The sequence below is a fragment of the Narcine bancroftii genome, chromosome 3, assembly GCF_036971445.1.
Source record: "Narcine bancroftii isolate sNarBan1 chromosome 3, sNarBan1.hap1, whole genome shotgun sequence".
Taxonomy (NCBI): domain Eukaryota; kingdom Metazoa; phylum Chordata; class Chondrichthyes; order Torpediniformes; family Narcinidae; genus Narcine; species Narcine bancroftii.
The window spans coordinates 54516640-54532760 of NC_091471.1; the positions used below are offsets into that span (position 1 = coordinate 54516640).

Sequence of the window (16121 nt, forward strand, 5' to 3'; positions counted from 1 at the left end):
TATTTCTCCCTTAAGAATCCTCTCCAATAGTTTTCATACCACTGACATCAGACTCACCAGTCAATAATTCCCAGGATTCTCTCCATTAACTTTTTTTAACAAGGGGACGAAAAATACCATTCTTCAATCCTTCAGCACCTCCACTGTGGTCAAAGAGAATTCAAAGATCACAGCTACTGCCCCAGCTTTCTCTTCTCTCACTTTCCACAGTAGCCTGGGGTATTTCATGTCTGGCCCCAAGGACTTATCAATCTTGATGTTTTTAAGAAGATTCATTTCCTTGTGGGGCTACCACCATGTATATGTATATATGTGCTGTATGGGCTGGCCCACCCTTGAACCTGTGTCTCCTCCCTCCCAGATATCCCCATAAATGTTGTCATGCCTAAACCCCTCCCTCAGTACCTGCCTTGGAAACTGGCCAGTAACATGCAAGCGGTGTTTACATTTTTAAGGTGATTAAAGCCTATTAATCATGACTCTCTGTCTTATTGTGGTCGACTGTTAGTACAATTTAATCATCTTAAAGTGTCTCCACATTATCCATCTAGCATATAGGCCTGATCAATTTCGACCTCACCGTGATCAAGGTCCTTTTATTTTGTGAATAATGATGCAAAGCATTCATTTAGGACCTCCCTAACCTCCAGATACATGTTGCCTCCCTTATCCTTTAGAGGCCCCACCTTCATTCTCTTCATCCTTCTGTTCTTCACATATGCATAGACCGCCTTGGGATTCTCATCAATCCTACAGGTCAAGGGCTTCTCATGTCCCCTTCAAGCTCTCCTAAGCTACTTCCTGGTTAACATATACTTCTCATTAGCCCTTCCTGTTTCCTGCTTCCTTCTTTATTACATGACAATAAAGGAAACTTGAATCTTGAGACTCTGGGAAGCAGCAACCTGGTGAATGGTGAGAACACCCCCACACACCCCGTTGAGAAGGAGAAGCAGAGCAAACAACCCTATGGTGACTATGAAAGCGGACTAGTGAGTGGCTCAACGCTGAGGGATCCACTTATACTGCTGGCGATTTGTGGTCGAAGGACCCATACAAGCTGCTGGATACTGGCTCATGATAATCTGATTTTAGAAATGGGCTTCGAGAGGATGCTGAGGGTAAGGAGGGATCTCAAAGGGCCTCGGGCGCCAAAGGATCCCTGATTATATCAGAGGGTTGCCGATGGATTGAGCAGGAGCCTTTGTGACTGCAGAGTCTATGGGAGAGATGTAGGTGAATCCACGGGCATTCAATGACTGACTGGTCTCTCTTTGGCTTCTCTTTCTTACTATAAAGGGCACTGGACAACACTAATGGTAACTCTGTACCTTCATTACAACAGGCAGATAGCAATTTTGTATAATATTACATTCTGTACTACAGTACATTCCGATTATCCAAAATGCTTGGGATTGGACCTATCTCAGTTATCCAGATTTTTCAAATATTTGGGTATTTTCTCTAAAGCAGCCCAGTAGCATCAGGAGAATACTTGTATCGGCTGTCGCAGATCCCCGACACCTCCTCAAGCAACCGCTGATATGCAACACCTCCCCACCACTGACACTAATCCTGCCTCGGAGCCAAGGTCCCCTCTCCTGTCTGGGAGCCCGAGGTCTCACCTCACTTGTAAGTGGTAGGAGATTGCACAGGGATTGTCCTCCAGCAGAATTTTAGCAACCCCACTGAAAGGGTATTTGACAGAAGGAGTGGCAAGGGCGAGTGGGGAGAGAGCGCAGTTCGGGCTAGCGGGAAATGAGTGTGGCTCGGGTGGGTGAGCAGGGAGAGAGCACGGTATTCAATTTAAATTCTGAGAATGCCACAATAGAATTTATCACAAAGTTGCAATAACTTGTGACAAAAAAATGACAATTTATAAATAGATAATGAGTGCTATCCCTTTCGTCAATGTGTAACCTGTGGACAAATGTCTCCTTTGTAAAATTGATTTCCTGTAGCCCCATTTGAGCAAGGTGGGTAATTGTTTTTCAACTTTTTGGAAAATTGTGACATCATATGACACCCAAAAAATCTTTTAGCTATTCGGAATTCTGCTTGTTTGGTTAATCATACTGTATTACAAGACAATAAAGGAATCTTGAATACATTCCAAGGATTTTGTTGTTTTTTAATGTTAATTATAATCAAAAGCAAATGTTATTTTCAATGCAGCTGTTATCTTTTCTCGAGAGTGATTTTTTTTTAAAACAGAAATAATGTGGTAATTAATTAACTTCAAAATGTCTCTATGCTGCACATCACCATAACTGACAGCAGAGATATTATTGCTCAAAATGTTTTGGAGGGGTTAGAAAACCTCAGAGCCAAAAACAAGTTATATTTTTACAAATTTGACAGCCTAACATTTTATGTATTATATACTTGCATTTGAAGAGTGATTGCAAAAATACAAACTTTAAATGTTTTCTGACAAACACAAATGAAAGCAAATAAATCAATTCAAAATTCATTTTGAAAATGGAAGCAATGTTTGTGATAGGGTGACACAAAGAAAGATTGAATGAATGACAAAAATTTTGTTGTGTTATCTGGGAAAGGCAGAAATGACTCATGACACATGAGTGATTTGTCTGTCGGATGTATAAATGAGGGTGGGTGGGGTGGGGGTAGATTAATGCGACCTAGACCAGCAGCCATAGAAATTCACCAAATCAATGGTACCTTCAAAATAATATTTTTGTATTAATAACTATTAATAATAACATTTTTAAAATATTTCTATTGTTATTTAAAGTATAAATAATTGAACAGAAAAATATACAATGTGCTACAAAATTTTTAAAAAATGATGACAAATATTATAATTAAGAAATACAGAGCACATTCTTAATAATGAAATAAAACATAACATTAACAAAACAAAACAAAAAAAGGAACAAAAAAATATTTAAAATCCCTTCCACTAAGAAGATTGAATCAAGTAACATCTTCTTGAAGGGGGACAACACAGCACCAAGATTCCTAAACCCCACTAAATCTTGATTATGATAGCAGTCCATAAATGAGCCGCATGCCTTTTGGAATTTAATATTTCAATCCTTTATAGCATATCTATTTTTTTCTAGATTTAAGCAAGACATAATATTGTTTAGTCACTGTGCATGTGTAGGGGGATATTATCTTTCCATTTTATCATCCTCTTGAGATATTCCAAAAAGAGCAATTAAAGGGCAAGGCTCCAATTTTAAACAAGTCCATAACATATAAACTAAAGAAGCATTATTTGTTTTACATTTGTCACATAAAGGATTCATATCTGAACAAAAATGGGACGGTTTAACTTTATATGTATGTGCTCTATGGACTAGATTAAAGGGTCGCACGCCAAATTCAAATAAACAGTCATTAACGACCTCAACATGGTAGCTGTGCTTTCTTTAGCTGCGCAGCGCACCACAGTGGTGACCCTGACGAGCCCAGATGCCTTTCTGGACTCAAAGACATGGATTCGGCTGAAGTTAACACCCGGCAATCAAGCTTCTCCCCCTCTGGATCCAGAGCCTGCGGACATGGTTTGGGCAGGCGCAAGTGCAATTCCACCTTAGAAACATCTCAGTGGACGCCACGATGTTTTACCACATCATGAATGCGCTGGATCAAAACACAGCAGCCAGCATGGACAACCTCATCCATCATCCTCTGGCTGAGGGAAGACACAGCAGCCAGCATGGACAATCTCATCATTCATCCTCTGGCTGAGGGTAAATATACCGCCCTCAAGAACTTGCTCCTGGAGACTTTTGGCCTCACCCTCCCAGCAACAGCTTCCAGGCTCTTGCACTTGGATGGGCTTGGGGACTGCAGCCCATCAGCATTAATGGACAAAATGCTGGCCCTAGCGGAGGATCATAAGCCTTGTTTCCTCTTCAGCCAGATTTTCCACAAACATATTCCAGAGGATATCCAGCTGCTCCTAGCAGACGAGGTTTTCGCGGACCCACGTAAAGTCGCAGCCCGAGCGGATGCCCTCTGGTGCATGAAGAGGGAGCATGAGGCAGCCCTCAACTAAGTTTCAAGACCAGGAACCAGTTGACTGCAAGCCGCCCCCAAGCACAAGCCAGAAGAGAGCTATACGACCTGGTGCTTTTATCACCAGCGCTAGGGAGCGCAAACCCATAAGTGCCGCCAACCCTGCAACTTCCAGGGAAACAACCAGGCCAGCCGCCATTGATGGCTGCGATGGCTGGCCACATGAACAGCCTCCTTTATGTCACCGATAAATTCACCAGCTGGCGTTTCCTGGTGGACACAGGGGCCGAGTTGAGCATCCTACCCCCTACAGTGCTGGAGACTCGCACCCGATCACCCGGTCCAACGATGCCAATGGTTCCACCATCAAGACCTATGGCACCTGCAGGGCGCAGATCCAGATCGGCAAAGAAAAATTCCACTGGAAGTTCGTGTTGGCCTTGGTGGGCACAGCGCTGTTGGGGGTTGACTTCTTGAGGGCTCACGACTTGCAGGACGACATAAAGAGCAAGAGGCTGGTCAATGCTCACACTTTCCACTCCGCTTTTGGACACCGAGCACGCCGTCAGACCCAAGATCGCAGCCGTGGCCATCACCAGGGATGAGAACGCTAATAAACTCCACGAATTCCCCGCCATCTTAGAGCCACGCTTTAATAACGCTTTCTCCAATACAGAGATTTCCACCACATCGCCTCGCAAAGCCCCCCATTGCAAGCTAAGCCTAGACGGCTGCCGCCCTAAAAACTCAGCAAGCAAAGGAGGAGTTTTCAAGGCTCCAAGCGTTGGGGATCGTCCGGCATTCAGACAATGCTTAGGCATCACCGCTCCACATGGTCCCCAAGTCGTCTGGGGGATGGAAACCCTGCGGAGACTACCGACGGCTGAACAATGCCACAACCTCCAACAGGTACCCAGTCCCCCACATACAAGATTTCTTGGCCAACCTCCACAGCATGCAGGCCTTTTCCAAGGTCCGCCTAGAGCGGGGATATCACCAGATCCCAGTGCACCCCAATGATGTGGGAAAGACTGCGATTATTATCCCGTTCGGCCTTTTTGAGTTCCTCCAGATGCCTTTCGGGTTAATAATGTGGCCCAGACGTTCCAGCGCCTCATGGACACAGTGGGTAGGGATTTGAACTTTGTGTTCATCTACTTAGATAATATCCTTATTGCCAGTCGCAACCGCAAAGAACACAAGGCCCATCTCTGCACCCTGTTGCCCGGCTGGAGGAGTTCGGCCTCACGGTCAACATGGCCAAATGCCAGTTCAGCAAGCAGTCACTGCAGTTCCTGGGGCACATTATCTTGGCAGCTGGGGCCGCTCAGGCACCAGAGAAGGTGGCAGCTGTCTAACGTTTCCCCAAACCTTCCACCCTCAAATGCCTGCAAGAGTTCGTAGGGATGGTGAACTTTTACCATTGGTTCATCCCCAGTGCCACCCATACCATGCGCACACTGCTCGCACATATCACCGTGAAGGAAAAGACCTTATCCTGGTCGGAAGAGACGGACAAGGCTTTTACGGCAACAAAATAAACCTTCACCAGTGCGACGTTGCTGGTGCATCCATGCCTGGAGGCACACACGGCGCTCTCGGTGGACACCTCAGCTACGGCGGTTGGGGAGTTCTGGAGCAATGGCTCAATGGACAATGGCACCCACTGGCCTTTTTCAGTTAACAGCTGCACCCGCCAGAGCTCAAATACAGCACGTTCGATCACTAGCCCCCAGCCTTGACTATACACAGCAAGCCCAAGTCCAACAGCACGATGCAGAGACACAAGCCCTCCGGACTGCCATCTCGGGCCTTGACCTCAATGACATCCAGTTGCCCAACACCCCAGATGCGCTGCTCTGCGATGTCTCCACAGGCCCACCGCACCCAGTAGTACCGCCGCAGTGGAGGGCGAGAGTCTTTAGTCCACGGCCTCATTCATCCCTCGGTGAAGACAGATGGATTGCCCATTTCGGCGTGCCAGCACACATCACCAGCAACAGGGGCGCCCAGTTTACCTCCATGCTATGGGCCCAGCTGATGAGGCTCTTGGGAGTTAAACTCCACCACTCCATGGCCTACCACCCACAATCCAACAGTTTGGTGGAGAGGTTTCACCAGTACCTAAAGTCTGCTTTGGGTCCTCCTTGGGATCAGGACGGCACCCAAGGAGGACCTGCAAGCCTCGTCGGTGGAACTGGGTTACGACACGCTACTTTCCCTGCCTGGCGAGTTCTTTGGCTCAGAAGCCGACAAAGCACCCGGGGACACAAACCTACTGGCGGATCTCTGCAGGAAACTGGCCTCACAGGCCCCTCCACCCCAATCACGCCACAGCACATGGCCATCCCACCGCCCCAAGGAACTGGACTCAGCACAGGTTGTGTTCGTCCGGAGAGGACTGCAGAGAGCACAATTACAGAGCCCGTACAAAGATCCGTATAAAGTCCTCCAGCAATCCGGCGGAAGTTTCACTCTGGATGTTGGGGGGTGGGGGGGGGGGTGGAGGAACTTTTTACAGTGGACCACTTGAAGGCGGCCCATTTGGACTTATCACAGCCAGTACAGACGGCCGTGCCCAAGAGCCGAAGCCGCCCGCCAAAGCGGCAGGACTCGTAGCCGGTCCTGGGGGGGGGGGGGGGTTGTGTGGCAGCGCCCTCCCTCATGGTGAACTGGACCTGTGTGTAATGCCGCGTGGCGGGGCAGCCATGGGAAGATGGCGCTGTCAGGGGTTCTTCCTGACTCAAACCTACCTCTCAGCATGTGCCTCGGGCAACGATTATGATGTCACCACGCACGTGGTGACTAAGCCAGCGCTGCCATTAAAGGGGGCAACTAAATTAAAATAAACAGTCATTAATGACCCTCAACGTGTTGGCAGTGCTTTCTTCAGCTGTGCAGTGCGCCACACCACTTTGATTCTGCAATCCTCCCTTAACTAGAAGAATACAGTAGCAGTTCTTTTCACACAGAATGTTACTGCATTTCTGACCTCATATGATCTGGTTCGTTATATTAAAGATCTCTTGAAGTGTCTTTATCACATGACATTTCATCATTGTTTTCTCTGTTTGAAGTTTCGTTTCTTCAGAAAGATGAGTCAACAAACAAATGGTCCTCTGTTTGACCAGATGGCTTTTTGAGGAAACTTAATTGTTCCAGGTTTCAATGAAGAACAATCAAACTGCTTACACCCTATGAAGTAGCGGTCAAGCTGTCCCTTTGAACAAACAGGCTTCCAATTGAACAATCGACTTTAAATTCATGACTCTGTTCATAGCTTTCAACTGGGCAATGATAAGTTTCTTCATCTCCCACTCGAAGGCACCTTGGGATCCACTTTAAAATGTTGCAATGCATGTCTTTCTCTGTCCAAACCCACCCAGTAATGTTACTATGAAATATATAAAATATAACCTAAAGATGAATAATAACATCATTCTGTCACAGAGATGAATGAAGATAGAGGGAGGTGAAAATAAATGTTCTGGAATTGAGGAATATCAAACATGGCAGCTGCTGGATATTGGAAATAAAAGGAAATGGAGAAAATACCCAGACAGAATATGTGGAAAGAATAAAACTGATTTAATTGTTACAGTGTTGTCCTTTCATCTGAACTGGTCAGCTCCAACACAAATTGTGAAGATTGATTTTTTGGAGGTGTTGCATTTAATTTGTTGAAAAGATAACTGCTCTGTATGATTTCACAGTTTCTTTCATTTATCAGAAATGACCAAAATAAGAATGGAAATAAAAATTGGCTTATTTCTCTGATGATCATTTATCCAACTGATTTAGTCTTTTGAAACATTAATTTATGAACATTAATAATTAATTTTATCATAGAGTTTTTGAAACTTTGGCATAGAATTCAATGGCTAAATCTTTAACTATGCTTGAAAGTTTACTTGAAAGTCAGTATCTGTTGGCACGTAACACTCATAAAGGGCAGCACGGTTGGTGTAGCGATTAGCAGAATGCCTTTACAGTGCCAGCGATCAGGTCTGGGGTTCAAATCTCATGCTCTCTGTAAGAAGTTGTACGTTCTCCCAATGTCTATGGGGGATTTCCCTGGGGGCTCCAGTTTCCTCCCACCGTTCGAAATGTACTGGGGGCTGTAGGTTAATTGCGTGAGATTGGGTGGCACAAACTCATGGGCCGAAATGGCCTGTTACTGTGCTGTATGTCTAAATTAAAAAATTTAGACTGTCAGGATTTAGTAACTCAAGCCAGCTTATTTCCTTGGATTCTCAGCACCATACCGTAGAATCTTTGCTACCAATTTCTACTCAACTCACAAATTCGCTTGGCCCATTTCTAACATTGCTCTCCCCTTTTTGGGCATCCCTGTCTCCATCTCAGGAGACAAACTATTCACTGACATGTATTGACATCCACATCTACCTCATCTACACCCCTTACCACCCTATCTCTTGAAAAGGAAGCCATCCTTATCCCCCAGATTCTCTGCCTCAGCCACACCTGCTCTCAAGACAGGGAGTTACATTCCAAAGCACCCAAAATGTTATCATTTTTTAGGGAATATGTCTTATCTATTGTAGTTGATGGAGGCCTCTCTCATATTTTCTCCTTTTCTCATTCTGCTCTCTCCTTCCCTCCTTTCCTACAGAAGAAATAGATAATCCTTGCTCCTCACCTTTCAACCCACTAGCTTCCATATCCAACATGTTATCCTTCATCATTTCTGTGAGCAGCAGCAAGATTCCACTGCCAGCCATATCTACCCCTCCCCATCTTTTCCTGCCTTCTGCGGGGACCACTCCCTCCATGATCTCTTGACAAATCACTCCTAAATTTACATCTCTCTGTCATCCCTGGCACTTTTCCCTCATAACTGTGGGTGGTACAACATTGCTCTTACACCTCCTCCCTCATCACTATCAGGAGGCCTAAACAGCCCCTCCAGATGAAACAAAGATTCATGTGCATCTCCTCTAATGTCATCTCCTGCAGTTAGTGCTGCTGATGTGGCCCTCTCTACGTTGGTGAAACCAAGTGCAGACTTGAAACTGTTATGCAGACCATGTTTTATCTGCAGTGGTTTCATCCCAAGCTCTGTTAACTTACTATTTCAGTTCCCTTCCCAGCACCACAAAGGTCTGTTCATCCATGGCCTTCGCTACTGTCAGAGTGAACAATCAATTTTCTAAATGTCAGGCAACCTCCTCTTTTGATCCACCTCCAGTCCTTTCTATCTGCACTTTTCACTCACCAGATCTTCTTTCCTTTCTGGTTCTATCTATTCCCTTTTGTCCTTCATCTCTCCATTACCAGTATTATCTCCTTTGCTTATTCCAACATGCTGTCTTTGTTCCCTCCAATTATCCTCCAGTATTGATTCCAACTTCACTCTCCCAGGCAAATCTTGCTTTAACTGGCCTCGCTATTTCTCTGCACCCCTGCATCATTGTCCATCTCTCTCACTCTAAATGTCCGTCATTCTTCACCCCTCCCTGGGCCACCAATTCCCTACCATCCTGTCTTACCCCTCTCACCCTCTCCTTATACTGGCTTCTTCCCTTCACTACAATCAGTTTTGATCTTAAACTTTAGCAATTCAAGCTCCCCCCACCCCACCCCACTGATTTACTCGCCATTCTGAGTTCCCTTGCAGATTTCTTCATGCCATGGAATTTTCCTACATCTGCAACAGGTTATATGATTCCATACAATTCAATGGCAAGGTAGAGAGGTAAACAACAGGAATAGATACAACTATATCCATTGCGTGGCTTGCTACACTTAAGTATGAACCCACGACTAAAATATTTTTAAATCAACTCATCACATTAAAAAAAAGTAAGCCAAAAGCAGTTCACTAGTCTAGAAGACTTACAACATATCCTGATAAAGAGAGGTCTGGCAGCTGGAGGCTTGGGATATGGGAAGGATACAAATTGGAATCTCTTTTCGTAGCCTGGAAGATTAGTAAGTTGGGCCTCAGGGTTGAGAACTGGTGCCCGGATGATCAGGAGATTGGGGCTTCAGCTAACTGGGGGATTAATGGTCAGACTAGTAGGTGAAAAAGGATAAATATTGTAGAATGGCAGCCTTGATGGATATCAGTGTGTGATTTGTATTAATGGACTCCCAATCTGACACTACACAGACTGAAAATACATTGGCAAGAGATTGAACAATGGTGGTTGCTTTTGGGACAATGTGGTCAAATTTGTCTGACAACATTAGAGCATCATCCAAGGAATAATGATGCTGATAAATGTAGCTGATGCCACACAAGTGTAACTTGTTCCAGGAAGTGCAAAACAGAAGCAGTTGTTCACATAAACTAGACAGATTCAGCAGGAGAAAATGAATGATCAACATTTTGGAGACAAAATCCTTCAACAAGATTGGGGAAATGTAGTTGAGAGGCTGAAAACCTTACCTTCAACAGATGCTGCCTAACCCACTGAGTTCAACCAACATTTTATGTGTTGTTCCATCTTGTCTCTCTCTCTATACACCTATGGTCACGTTTTTTTTATCAGATTCTAGTACTGGGAACCTTTGCCTTCTAATCTTTCACTCCATCTGGTATGACTTTCTGATCACCTTCCTCCATCTGATTCCTTTGCTTTTCTTGCCTCTCTCTCTTCCTCTAGCATCTGTCAATTTTCTGCCTCTGTCCATCACAATTTGCCTCTCCTATGTCCACCAAACCCACATGGGCTCCCATCCTGCTCCTCCCACCTTGTCTTCAGCACCAGTTTCTCTCTCTGAATTACCAGTTTGATGAAGGGAACCAGCACAAAACATTGACCATTATTTTTCTCCCACTGATGCTTCTTGACCACTCTGAGTTCCTCCAGCAGAGTGTTTTTAGCTTCAGATTCCAGCATCTGCAGTCTCCTGTATGTCTTCAGTATCCTTCTATGCCTAAGTTACTTAAGTATCTGTCTAAATGGCTTAAATATAGTAGTGAAAATGGTGGCACTGTTGGAGCTCCTGTAATGGCAGCGCCTTCCTTGGTGTAGGCCCATGGAAAGCAGGGAGTGGAGACACAGCATTCCCACAGGGTCCAACCGCCAATAGTTCCATACAGGGTTTAATCAGCTTGCTAATGGAGCCGACGGTGGTTTTATTTAAAAATTCTGCAATCGCAGGGTCTGCACTTAATGTGGTGTTGCCTATGATCGACAGCAGCCACGAGGAGTTGTAAACTATAGGGAAACAGAGGACTGGCACAGAGCACCAGAAAAGGGGGAGAACAGCCTCTGTTTGAGAAGGAGAAGCAGAGGAGATGACTCACGTGACTGTGATCATGGCTTGTGAGGGGTTCTGCAGCTGTTGGCGACTTGAGGGAAGAAACCCACACAGGCCGGAGTCTGCTGGAGACTGGCTCAAGATTGGCCGATAGGGTAATGGGTATTAGAACCTGATGTGAGAGAGTGCTGAGGGCACTGTAAGTGTCCTGATCATGTCGGAAGTTTGGATCTGGAGCTCGGGTTGCCGACGGCTTGGACTGAACTCTATGTGATCGCAGAAGCTGCAGCAGCACTAGAGGTGAATCCACAGACACTCAGGAACTCTGAGGGATCTCTCTTTTGCTTCTCTTTCTCTAAATGTAAGAGGCACTTATAGCAGATGAAAGCAAATTTTGTGTAATAATGCACTGTTTTTATTACATAACAATAAAGGAAAATCAAATGGGATCTGATTCCACCATTTTCTTTGGTAACGTGTTCCAGATATCAACTATTATCCACAATAAAAACTTGCCTTTAAGATTCATATTAAATCTCCTTTCTCTCAAGGTGCTTTCAGGTGGCCAGAATACTCAAATGAAAAGCCACCTAAAATACCCGAATGTGGCTGTTGGGAGGCCACCTGAAAGTGGAGAACCCGGCCCCGAGGAGCACTTACCTAACCCTCCTCGGGGAGGTATATTCTCCGGCTCAGTGCGCTCCCCCTTGGCACCTGAAAGCAGCAAGGCAAAGCGGCTAGCATCGTTCAGGTGCTAAGCAGCGGACAGGCTGTTGACAGCCATCCTCCCCACTGCTGACAACTACCCTCCCCACTGCCGACAGCAACCCTTCCCGTTGCCGACAGTTACCCTTCCTGCTGTCTGATAGTCCCCTGGTGCAAGACTACGGGGCTGGGGCGGCCGGCGTGTGACTTCGGCCCCAGTTGCAGTTAATCTTTCATATTGATTTTTGCATTCTGGAGAGAGTTCTACATGATCATCTCTCAACCTTTGCATCCTTAAACCTGATAAACTGAAACCCGCAGAAATTCTGTCAGAAATGATCATTGATCAAGAGCAAAGGATACATCAATAGGGAGCAATGGGCAGAGAAAACAAACCTACAACTGTTTTGTGGGTGACAAAATTTATTTCTTTTCCATTATTTTCATGTAGTGCCGCTACAAGATGCTCCATAAACAATCCATGAGTACAGCCACAGTCCACATGAGCTGGCGTTCGTTTGGACGCAGCTCTCCTTCAGCCGGCACATTCATGTGACAGAAAGGCGTCTTCTCCGCGGCCAGCTGAACGTCCCAGCTGCAATCCCCCAGCCGTGTCTGCCGGCGCATTATCTGCATCCGAGCACCTGAAAGCGGCTATAGGGAAACTGAAAAACGATACCCTCTTGCTCCAAATAGCCCTACCAAGGGGAAAATTTGACCGTCTATATATGCCTTTCATTCAAGGGAAAGCAAGCCTGGCCTATCTCTCCCAATAATGAAAGTCCTCCAATCCAGCAAAATTCTGGTGTATCTCCTCTGTACTCTGTGCAGCATAAGCACATCCTTCCTGTAGAGTAGCTTAATGTGTTAATGTTGAAAACCCTTTTGTTGAATTGCAATGCTTGGGCATTACCGATTGTCATCTATATTTGTGCTTTTTGCATTTTTTTTAACCAGTTGTAATACCTGTCATGATAACCAGGTTCCTTTTCACATTAATTGGAAAGATTAGATACACTCTATGCAAATGACTTATCAAAATATTTCAGTAATGTTGTGAAGCCAGTAACAAAAATTGAATTTTACTGCAACTCAGGAATACAGTTTGATAGAATGGCCAATTCTTAATATAAAAGAAAATTTACTTTTAAACTGTATCATTCTTCATGCTGACATTATACAATTTTGAAGGTTGATGAAGCTTGCCATGCTAGCCAACTCTCCAGAGCTCAAAATAATTTTTTTTTGTATACATGACTGATCGTTCCACTTAGGTGCCTTTCAGTCTTATACTCGCTTACATGCATGAATACTTGTCCCATAAATGTTAACTATGGTTCCGAGAGAACTGTAATCCAATTCAAGAGGTCAAAATTGGGAAATAAACATAAATTGACATAATTCAACAAATAGAAACATAACGGAACCAATTATTGTTTAATTGCCGCAGTATTTGAATCTTATTGCATAAACCAACAATAATACGCACCTGCCAAACTGGATCACTGTGCTTGCCAGATTTAGCTGTACTCTTGTAAGTTGGCCCTTCAGTCCGTTCCATGATATTGTAGACAGCAACACTGCCATCATAAAAACCAGCAACTATCAAATGTGGATAAGCATTATGGATGTCTAAGCACAAGACACTGCTCTCTGTGCTGTATTGATACTCAGGATATGTAGGATTTTTCAAGGAGTGAACCAGAAGTACGCCACGATTCTGCTTCATAAAATCATCTGGAGATAAAAAAAGAGAAGATAATGAATATTTTATTAACCAAAGAAGCAGGAGCAAAATAAAGAGTTTACTCATGATGATGTAAAATCTCAACCGCGGATTGCCAATTCAAAATGTAGCAAAAATAACATTCTTGTGAATGGTGGAACCACTGCCCTATTTACTGTATATCGAATGAGAATAATTAAAATGGAAGTGACTATTGAGACTCTGGTACCATCAAGATTCACCATAATGAGGATTGAAATGTTGATAAACAGAGGCTTCCATATGAAATCAAAATGTTTAAATGTCTACCAATGAGAAGAAATAAGTTTTCTAAATGTATCCAATTCTCGGCATTAATATTTAATAACAATCACATATGGCAAAAGAATAAAGGAAAGGTTAAAACTTCCTTGATTCTGACTCACAAATGAGCTGTAAAACCAATTTACAAAAAATTCTGTTGTTTTACCAGTCCATAAGACAGAGGAGCAGAAATAGTGTATTCACCCCATCGAGTCGGACCCACCATTTAATCAAGAGCTGATCCATTTTCCCACTCAGCCCCACTGCCTGGCCTTCTCAGCATCACCTTTGATGCCCTGGCTAATCAAGAACCTATCCATCTCTGTCTTAAATACACCCAATGACCTGACTGCCACAACTGCCAACAGCAACACATTCCAGATTTCCCACTGTCTTCACTGTAACAATGAAAACCAGTCTGTCCAATCAACCTTCAGACTACAATGTTCCAATTCCGGCAATACCATTGTAAATTGCTTTTGCACTCTCATTAGTGCAATTAATTGCATTTTAGCTGGAATGTGATGATCAGGACTGTATATTCTGCATAAGCTACGATATGACTTCTAAGAAAATGTGTTCTGCAGCATGCAGCAGATTCATTCCCAGCACTAGCATGACAGAGGACTCTGATTTACAAGCTGTTCCCAGGGATGCTGGCAGAGACAGAAATCTGAAACTGCTGGAAGATCAGCAACTGGATGAACGACCGAGGGATGTTGGTGAGGGAATGCTGCCAACTGACACTTTCCAGGTTGCAGGAGTACATTCTGAAGGGCTCACTGAGGCTTGACACAGTTAATGCAAGGGTGCTCTGGGGGAAGGACCACAGTCCAGAGCACTGTTACCAGGCATTGAAGGACTGAGACAAAGGGAAAGGTGGGGGGGGGGGGGTAAAGTAACACCAAGTTGCCACAGTGGTTGCAATGCCGTTAAATATAAAATGAATGTAAAAATACACAGTGATGGAAATGTATGGATATGACAATAAGGGTGAGAAGAGACTTTGAACAGATTACTTCTTGTAAATAATTTTTTGTGACTAAATCCATGTTTGGTTAAAAAATGCGAAACTGTATGGAAATAGCCTTCCAGCAATCAAAAAAGACATTTCAATTATTACTTTTTGCTTCTTTCCTTTGAACCATTTGTATTCTAATTTCATATAAAATTCTGTCAAATTTTAAAGAAAAAGTTTGGCATGATCTTTTTGTTGTGTCAATAAAAAAATGGAAAACAAGTATAAGAGAGAATTACAACTGTCAAACTGTCCTCTACTAGCAACAATCTTTGTTCTTGTTTGCTGCAAATTATAAAAAAATGTTAGAATTGTTGGAAGGGCAAGATGGCGTAGGGAGTAGGCGTGAGATTCCACCTCTCCCCAGTTGAATAATTAATACCCGAATTTTAAAAATTGTTAAAATATTAAAAGTGTTTTTAATAGATTTTAAAGAATTTTGACAGTCATAATGAAAGCTATTAAAACTCAAACTTTAAAAAAGCAGAACGTGCAGAGGAGTTGAGGTCTATCTCGTTGAAGGATCCCCAGTGATCGATTTTTGAACAGCTGAAGATTCCAAAGACCAGCCAGGCAAAGATAACTTTAACTCCAGCACCCTCGACGCAAGATGGCGCCACTGCTGGCCGTCTGTCTGAGGAGAGTCGTGCTCGCGATTCAGAGCACACTCCTGGGCACGACACCCGATCGAGGTCGCAAGCACGTCGGACTAGTTGCCGACGCACTGAGCCCAATGGTGGAAATGTTGGGCCTCCATCGCAGGGTCCAGTCGGCTCTGGGCATGCGTGAACATTCGTGCATGTGCACAATGGCAGAACGGGTCCCAACGACAGGGCTGTCCCTCTCCCGATGGCCGGAACATGTCGGGCCAGTGTGGGAAGGGATGTTGACCCGGAGTTGGGAGGCCCGGGCAGCAGCATCTGCCTTACCAACTGAGGAAGGGGAAGAAGAGGAGATAGAAGATCTGGAACTGATATTGAAAGCTGCCAGACTTATTAAAAGTAGGCCTCAAATGTTTCAAAAACTTGTAAAAACTTCCAGAAGTAAATCTCCAACTTTACAAACTTTTAAAACAAGTGGAAGAAGATACTACATTGTCTGTTTCAGAGGAGTTTGTGCGATGTTTAAGTTACTCAAGGTTTTAAA

General features: G+C 44.2%; 1 protein-coding gene across 3 annotated transcripts in view; it reads right to left on the minus strand.

Annotated features, from left to right (window-relative positions):
* dnai1.2 (dynein, axonemal, intermediate chain 1, paralog 2) overlaps nucleotides 1-16121 on the minus strand; it is a 238483-nt gene that overhangs the window by 117739 nt on the left and 104623 nt on the right. For all 3 annotated transcript variants that reach the window (XM_069924099.1, XM_069924097.1, XM_069924098.1), the window contains one exon: nucleotides 13418-13665. In XM_069924099.1, coding sequence (XP_069780200.1) covers nucleotides 13418-13665 — 248 coding nt within the window. The remainder of the gene's footprint in view (nucleotides 1-13417; nucleotides 13666-16121) is intronic.